This window comes from Papaver somniferum, chromosome 8, assembly GCF_003573695.1.
Source record: "Papaver somniferum cultivar HN1 chromosome 8, ASM357369v1, whole genome shotgun sequence".
Taxonomy (NCBI): Eukaryota; Viridiplantae; Streptophyta; class Magnoliopsida; order Ranunculales; family Papaveraceae; genus Papaver; species Papaver somniferum.
Window position 1 is genome coordinate 15,756,740 of NC_039365.1, and position 9,193 is coordinate 15,765,932.

A 9,193-nucleotide genomic window follows, 5' to 3' on the forward strand; every position below is an offset into this window, starting at 1 on the left:
TGAAATAAATAGGATACAAAATCATGATAAAATCTAGACCACAAACATTGAATGAACACCGTATCTTTGTAGTTTTGTTTGCATTGTCAAGTCAAATTATTTGATGCTTCTTGTCCTCATAATCTTTAATACTTCCATATGTTTGTGTTTCAAAAGTAGTTCCAATGCCATACCATCCAAACCAAGCCAGAGTGTTTCTTGTCCATACCCACTTTCTTTTCTCTCCTAGGTCCAGCTATCTTCTAGGTATACCAGAATCTAAGTATTTTGTAGTTCCAGTGTACTCCCTTACAAAAGAAGTATATCGTATTCAAAAATATAAAGAGATTTGCACAGGGGATGAGATTTTAAACACGCAGTAAAAATATTTTTGTCTGAAAGGTCAAATTGAAACTAAAAATCGGAGACTTCGGTTGGTCGGCAATGGTTTTGTGTACCTGGCCCAATTGTAGGCTTAGTTTCAAGTCATTTTGTTATAAAAGTAAGCAAATCTATGCTCTTTCTCTTTTCCATGAAATATTGTTTTGGTTGTTTAATCATCATATAAGCAATCTTTGAGTAAGAAATAAGACACTAGTTTACAACACTAGAGACAACACTCATATCTTAGCTTTCATTACACCCCATACCTCATCACCTTAACTAGGCACCTAGAAAGTAGAAATTTATCCATATTTGGAAACCATTTGAAAGCTTTAATCTTACTCACCATGCCGCATATCAAACAAAGTTAAAACCTCTTTATGCTAAATTTGGTAAAGAACATGTGATATGATAGACCAACAACAAATCCTATAAACTACTCCATTGTTGTTGTTGTTATCTTCCTCTCTTTCCACTCAAACCCCCTACTGACATATCACCTTCTTCTTCTTTTTTTAATATTCCTTATCATTTGATTGATCATGAAAACAGTTTTCAATTTCATCATGGAAAAAAGTTCTCCAATTCTACAGTTCCTCAAGCAATCCACATTAGGAACAAAAAAAAAAAAAAAACTGTGATCTTTTTTCTTTTTCCTGATCTGTTGATAAACATGTGATCGTAGAAACTAAGATGCTGAAGAATTTCCGGACATCCGATGAATTTCTCGTAGAAATTAAGATGCTGAAGAATTTCGGGACATATGATGAGTGCATTTCATTTGGAAGATACTGGTTGTATTGAAACTACTATATGCACAGAACAGGGAACAAATTTTTAACATGAGGAACAAAGTTTTAACAGTGGAGGACTCTTACAGTGTCTACATATCCATACATAGGGAGTATAATAAATTGGCAATGATTTCTACTAAAAATGAAAACAATTTTCACAACCCCGATTATTTTTCTGATGGATTGAATCAGTGGAATAGAGAGTAAAGGGGATAGATATACTTTTTAAGAATCTAAATACAGAAAAGAATGGACAAAGGAAGATCAAATCCACCGAACACAAACTCGAAAGAAAAAAAATACACACACTCAGCACACAAACAAACCAGTATTTATCTGAAATCTTGATTCCATTCTATGGAGAGTTTTATTAGTCAAAAAACTCCCAGTTTAGCTTATTAGGTTGGGTGGTGGTGCCATTATTGGTTTTGGAAGTGGATGGATATGGCACAAACCCGGCTGATGAGTTATCAAAGGTTTCCCATCTGGTCGAAACCACAGCTGGTGTAGTGGGAATTGGCTTCACAGACCTCCTAGATGTTGGCTGCTGCTGTTGTTGTTGTGGAGCAGCTGTTGGCTGCTGTCGTTGCGGCTGAGCAGTTATTGGAATTGTTCCTGTTGAATGCCTAGACTGTGGTGCTTTTTGCTGTTGCTGTTGCTGTTGCAATGGGTTTTGGTTCCCGTTGCTGCGTGGCTCAGCATTTTTTATCTTTAACAGGTCTAATGTCTCGACATACTTCTGAACTCGCTTAACCTTCAAAACATTACGCAAAAACACGATAACAACATTAACTTTGGATTCCCTATAATCAATAACTAGTTCATTCATAGTTCCAATTTCCGACTAACTCGACTACCGAAAATCGACAAACATGGGCATTGTTCTACTGCAAATCAGTGTTCTATCAGCAACAAAGGAAACTGAATCATATGCAACAATTACAGTTAATGCAATACGAAGTCCGAGACATGGCGAATGAATGTATTCAGTACCTGCAATCTTCTTTGTATTTTGATATCACCATCAGCAACAATTCCATCCAATTTAATCAATTGTGTCATCAACAATTCAATCAAATTCAATACTTCAGTATCAGCAACTTTTACTCCTTTAGAGATTGCAGAATCCAATGCTGCAACCTATCCAATTACAGCAAAAATCCTAATTTTAGTAGCCAATAAATTTAAAAACAAACATTTTCAGGCATTAATGGCGGTACTGAAAACAAGAAGATACCTTTGCAGCAAGTTTATCAACTTCCAGACTGATTTCAGAAACAGATTTTGCTGCCTTTTCAAATTTAGCAGTTTTTCTCATTTCAAGAAATCTTCTTTCTTGTCTCATTGGATCTTCCATTACAACAATTTTTGATCTATCTTTAACTCCAACAACATCTAAATAAGCTTTAGAATCCCTTTCTTTATCTTTAAACAACAGTTTCTGATCATCTGGGTGTAATCCAGTTGGTGCCGACAGCATTTTCTTCAATTCCCCTGTTTTTTTCACCCAAAATCAAAAACCAAATTGAAGATAATTTAGTGATTAATCAACAAAATTGAAGAGAAATTAGTGATTAATTACTTACCAAAACTGGCTTGTGAATTGATATAGATTTCATGATAAATTGAATTATGCTTAACCCTAACTCTTATAGTTGGTGGGGGCACAACAGCTCGATCTGAATCAGGATTACGTTTCTGAACCAACATTCCTCCTGGTCTAAGCTCCCATTCTGATTCAGCTGCAATTGAAATATCATCCATACTGTTCTTCGGTGACATTTCAGATATAATCTTCGTCTTCGTTTTATTCATCTTCTCCTCAATTAAAATTTTTGATTCTAGATCCTTTTAGGTTTCTTCAAGTAACCTAATAGAGAAGAAAGAACTTCAGATCTCTCTAAAACCCTATTACTACTACTCTTCATCAAATGGAATCAAACAAATCCATTTCTGAGCTAACTTCATAACCAAGCATGAATCCACTTGTAATTTTGTCAGAGAAAAATAAAAGAAAAAAAAACCACCTTTCAGAATCAAACAGACTAAACTAGGGTTTACAAAAAGAACCCAGAAATCAAATATCAGATCTCCTCTTCTTCTTCTCTGACCCCCAAAAATACAGTTGACTGTTAAGTTAACAAAATAAATGAAAAATCCGTTTTCTTTTTCTTAATTTCTTCCCCTCCTCCTTCTGAAACTGAAATAATAAATACAGAAATGAGAACTGAAAAATTATTGAGACATAGGGTGTCTGGAGGAGGAAGTGATTAAGAAGAAGAAGAAGAAGAAAGAACAGAACAGAGCAGAGGAAATGAAAGAGAAAGAAGAAAGAAGGTCTGTAAGACAGCAAATGAAAGACCAATGATTTTAATATATAAAAAAATTTATTACTTAATTATTGAGGGAAAGCAGAAAATTATTGATTAATCGATTAAAATAGGGAAATCAAATGCCGCCAAGAAAAAAAGAAAGTTTCTGTTTAGAAGGACTGATGAAAATGGAAAATTTACTTGATTTTTCTTTTGTAATTTAATTTCCTAAAATTATCAAGATTGGGTAATTTTGTAAAAATGAGGAGAAAAAGGTAAAAGAAAGTTCTTGTCACCAAACCTACTACAGAGTCAGACTATTGCTTTAATCTTAACCGGTTTGTAGAAGAAGCAGGAAGAAGATGATGATTAGGAGGAGGAGCAGAGAAGAAGAAAAGGGATGATGAATATATTCTGGTGGTGGATCACGATCCCACTGTGATGACTGACACAAACAACAACCACCTTTTTTACTTTTACTGACATGTGTAGCCTACCCATGTTATTACCGCGTTGGAGATATATCTTTAGCGGAAAACGAGTCAATAGATAAAATACTGGTAGAAAATGATGAGTGAATGGCGCTGTAAAAACGAGTGGAATCCGTGTGTACGTCTCTCTACCAATGAATCTAGTACTTTATTTTAGGCTTATTCCTATGCATCGTGGTAAAAAATCGGTTTCCCGTACCATACCAGGTGTTATGATGGGAAATCAGGGGTGTCTATGGTAACTATTGGAACGTATATTGCGGATTTCGTATCCGTATTCGGTAAGGATTTTCGGATATATGTATCCCATAATCATAGGACGGATTTTCAAAATTGAGGATTATGATGGAGAGAGATAAGTTCATATCAATTTGTTTAAAGCACAGGAAAAAAAAACATCTCCTGGTATTGCAACAACTTGATGATGAGGAAGCTGAAGATAGAGAACTAAAAAACACTACGATGCTCGTATATTCGGGCCGAATACCTAGAGTTCCAGAACCAAAAGATGCATTCACAAGAAGATATACGTATTGAAGGAGGGAATGGTTCCACCAGAGGCTGATGCACCATTATTTTCTTCCCAAGTGTGTTTCTATGATCAAGATTTCCAATGTCGATTCTGCACGGCCCGACACCTGATGATAAAGATTATTACTGAGCTTTGTCGAGTAGAACCTCTTCAATTTAATTATCAGTATGATATATTGAATATTATAGATCATATTTCTGAACAAAAGTTACTTCAGCTCTAAGGATTCTAGGTTATGGAAAACCAGGGATTCAAACAATGAGTACCTTCGTATGGAAAAAAAACTCATTCTCTTATCTTTCATCGTTTTGTGAAGTAATAATTAATCATTTTGGTCCAACGTATTTACTAAAACTAACCGAGGAAGATATTAGAGAACTGTTAAGGGTGAATGAGGATATGAGAATTCCAGGAATATTAGGTAGTCTTGAATGTATGCATCGGGAATGGCAGGGATGCCTACTTATTGGGTCGGTCAATATAAGGCTCATCACCCAAAACCAACAGTTATCCTTGAAGCTGTTGCTTCTAATGTTTGTTGGATATGGCACGCTTTCTTTGGTCTTCCGGGTTCACAAAATGAGAATAATGTTTTGCACAAATCGCCTTTGTTTGAAGATCTAAAGTATGGAATTTGTTCACAAGTCCATATCGTAATCAACGGCCATCAATACACTCATAGGTATTATTTTGCGAATGGGATTTATCCATAATGGTCAATCTTGGTTCGATGTTACTGTCATCCCCTGCCGGCGAATTGGGTCGTTCATACCGGCATTTTAACCAACGCCAAATGACGTTGAGGAAGGATGTGGAACGTGCATTTAAATTTGGAATTTTGAAAAAGGAGTTTGCTATAATTTGTGGGACATATCTTGGTTTAAGTCCTCGTAAAATACACAAGACTATGCTTACTTGCATAATTGTACATAACATGGTAATTCAGGAAACCCGTTGTGATAAGGAGTGGACTAACTATGAAGATGCAGATTTCAGGCCTGAGATTCAACCAGAAATAGGCTTTCCTGCAATGAACTACGCGCAAATGACTAATTACATTCAAAACCAGAATATGTATGACAGGTTAAGAAAAGATCGGAGAGGAAATATTTGGAAAGAGTAAGAAAGATCGGCGGCTGTAGTTATTAAGTTCAATTCCATATATTAGTTTACTTGTTAATTTGTTCGTAGTTTTTTGTTCAATATTAGTTTTTTATAAAAAAAATATTCAATTGCCGGTTAGTGGCTTTCAGTTGATCGAGCAGTAAATACTCTATCGTCAACGGCCAATTTTACCCAAATAGCTTTCAACAAATTCCCTATATACATCCAGTCTAAGTTCGAAATTTATCAACACCTGATTTTCCTCCTTCTGGGGAATTTGATAGAATTGATGAGGTGTATAATTCGTTATAACATGATACAATATAATGTCAATATATACAGGTTGAAGTTAATATGTTTGGATTAATTTTGAAACCTAAGAGGATAATCCGGCTCAAATAAGGACAAAAAAGGGTTGGGAAATAATAACCTCCAAAACCCCTTATCTGCTAATTTAGTTAACAACTACAATTTCCTTGATTAATCCGTGCTAAAATTTATAAACTGAACTAATTAAGATTATATTAATTATTTTCTTTTGAACAGATGGATTTTGTTTAACTTCTAGAATTACGAAAGGGTATACACTTTTTTATTTCCAGGCTAAGAATTCATAGTGTCCTAGCTATAAATAAAAAATTACAACCGGAAATGATGATTTCCTAATCGTAAGTAGTTCATTTACGGATAGGAATTCATCATTTTCAACATAATAGGCCTGATACGAAGGAAATGAAAAATGATTATAAACAATTGCACGTTCCTAAATAAATTATAAATTGGTAGTCATTCTTAGAATGAGTATATGGTTATATTCCAAACTTATTTATGGCTAGCTTTCTAGCTGTAAACTACCCGGGGGCTAGGAATCCATCATTTTCTAGTCGTAACAATAAACATTACTAACGGATGGAAAATGATAGATTACTAGCCATGGATGATTATTTACGGTTCCTTCCTGAAACTGAATTAAGTTCTACTTTAATTTAACCTATGTAAATAGTCAAAAACGACAACAACAAAAAAGAAAAGTAATATGGTTTGGCTATTCTTACCTGATATAAGTCATGGATGGTTTTTGAGGTGTTTAAACTCCTTGATTTATAAATCCGCTACTTTATTTTTGAGTTCATCATCTTCACTGTGATTAACAAAGAAGAACTAAAAGAACAAGTTATTCAAAAAAAAAATTAATTTAATTTATGAATAATTAGATTTGGATTTATTTATGGAGAAAGGGTATCTTTGACTTTTGCTACATATTAGGTTCCCTATCAGATATTTGAATCCTTTTTGTCCTTATTGAGCCTCCAATTATCCCCCTTTACAGACCAATAATAAAAAAAATTGTTTTGAAAGAAAACTCAATCGGCGGAAAGAAAATTTTTACATCGTTTGTGGTGTCTTTTGACATATTTCTTCGCCGTTTTGGGACGATTTTTCTTCGTCGTTGTGGGGCGAGTTCTTCAAATTTTAATGGCTGGTTCGTGGCTTGTTTATCTCGATTCAAAAACATCGACGATTCATCACTACATCGCTTTCAATCAGCATCCGTGTTTGTGTGGATCGACAAATTCATGGGCAAACTACTCCTTTGTTTTAGGAGCATCTCTTATCGAAGAAGACTACAATCTGATTGAACGATTGGAAACCATTTCCGGATATACCATCATCTCTCCCTTATATATAAGAAGAAATTGGATATCTTTGCAGTTTATTACTCTTTCTCTTCGCGATCTACTTGTAATTGATGTCTTTATTTGTATTAGGGTCTTGATTATCTTATATTTTGATGTTGTTATTTTTATAAGCGAACATGTAATCACTGTTTTGATTTGAATGAATTGAAATATGTTGATTGTAAAAAAAAAACTCATGTTTGACGAAATCAATTCGTGCAGAAGATGCAGCTTTTGGTTCTCAATTTGGTACCAAAATACACCGAGCTGTTCAAATAAATGAAACGGAAATGATAGATATATTGATTTGGGAGTCCCGACAGGAATTCTGACCGAGACAAACAGTGGGGCTCATTTTGTCCAGAAAAATCCAGATGCTAGGAGTATTGCCCTCCTTCTGTTATATGTCTAGTCGGGATTTTTATCCGAAGACCACTAGGTCAGTCTAATATTCCCCTAACGAAAATGCCAAGAATACCGACAATAATAGTGACGACATTTTATTCCGACAAAATTCCCGACTAAGAGACAGATTGAGGCTCATCTTAATCATTTTCTAATCTCAATGTAGAGAAGCGCTCCAACAGACCACACGATCCCCTCTCCGAGAGACCACACGATCCCCCTAAATGAAATTAGGGACACCCAACTAGGCAACTAGAATATGGCATAATGGTGTTGAAAAATATATAGGAGGAGGTGTGGGTATATATTTAGCAAAAACCAAGGGTGTGTTTAGAAAAATCATAATCTTGTCCAGTTGCCAAAGTTGTCCCCCACATATTCATTTTGCGTGCTAAATAGGTTCTCCTATTCCCTAGCTTTGTCCCCTTCCTGTAATGTTAAATTGTTAATGCCAATAAACTGTTGGAAATTTTGGGTTAAACAAGAGGAAGAAAACAGAAACAGAAAATGGTGTACCCCTGACTTTAAGGCTCTTTCAACTCTTTTAGACAATAATTCGACCTTTCCCAATAAATTTGGCTAGTATAAACGGTCTCTCGAATTATGCCTTCAGGATTCAATGAAGCCCTAACACCGTAATCGAATTCAAGGATTGTACTTCCTTGACCCGACCAAGAATCACACTGTATAAGGTTCTGATGATGCTTTTTAGAGAAGAAGAAAACAGATTGTTTTTGATGTATTGGAATGGGAGAACATCTTCGCTACTTATAGTGATATTCATGCCTGTTGGTAGTGTCGTTTCATCACCAACAGACGCTTCCAAAAGCCATTAATAGTGGCTTATGAGAAGAGACGCGTCTGTTCAATTTTGAATGGAAACTTCTAGGTTTATTCCTGTTTTGGTACGGTTTTAGTTACAGTGCTGACGAAAAAGATCCAAATTGACAAATACCAAACTGGTCATTCGATATTTCGATTTGAAAACCTAACAACTGATTCATGTGTAAACAAAACCATAACGCCAACACACAATGTAGTATTTTTTTTTAAAGAATGATAATCTTCACCATGTCTCTCTCCCTCTCGATCAAAATGAGTTACACAATTGTCTTCAAAATTTGCCCATTTCCAATCTTCCTAATTTTTTTTATTTTTTTTGATAAGAAAAAGGGCAAATTCATTGAAAAATTCAAGAGTCATCAAGTGATGACACTTAAAGAGAGAATACAATTAGTTGTTATCAATCACAGCATTCAAATTACAAATCAAGGTACTTAAAGTCAAAGAGTACCCCTCGAAAAGATTAGTGTTTCTAGACCAATTATACAAAGTACACTTGACTGAGATTATGATTTGATCCAAGGTTCTTCTTATATTTCCATAAAGTCTAGCGTTCCTTTCATTTCAGATTGTCCACCAAATTCCAAAAGGTAAGAGATCCCATATTCTTCTGATCATCTTTTTGCTATTCTTTTTAGACCATTCCCACAAATTGGATTTGACAGAGCCA

The 9,193-nt window shown here is 34.9% G+C and overlaps 1 protein-coding gene across 1 annotated transcript; it reads right to left on the minus strand.

The window, feature by feature from the left end:
• Nucleotides 1–1,268: 1,268 nt before the first annotated feature.
• On the minus strand, nucleotides 1,269–3,821 carry LOC113304371 (BAG family molecular chaperone regulator 3-like). Its single transcript, XM_026553471.1, has 4 exons — nucleotides 2,744–3,821; nucleotides 2,395–2,651; nucleotides 2,151–2,297; nucleotides 1,269–1,911 (listed from the first exon to the last, which is right to left on the minus strand). Exons 1-4 carry the CDS (start codon nucleotides 2,970–2,972, stop codon nucleotides 1,528–1,530), a joined length of 1,017 nt encoding a protein of 338 aa, XP_026409256.1. The 5' UTR covers nucleotides 2,973–3,821; the 3' UTR covers nucleotides 1,269–1,527.
• Nucleotides 3,822–9,193: the final 5,372 nt, after the last annotated feature.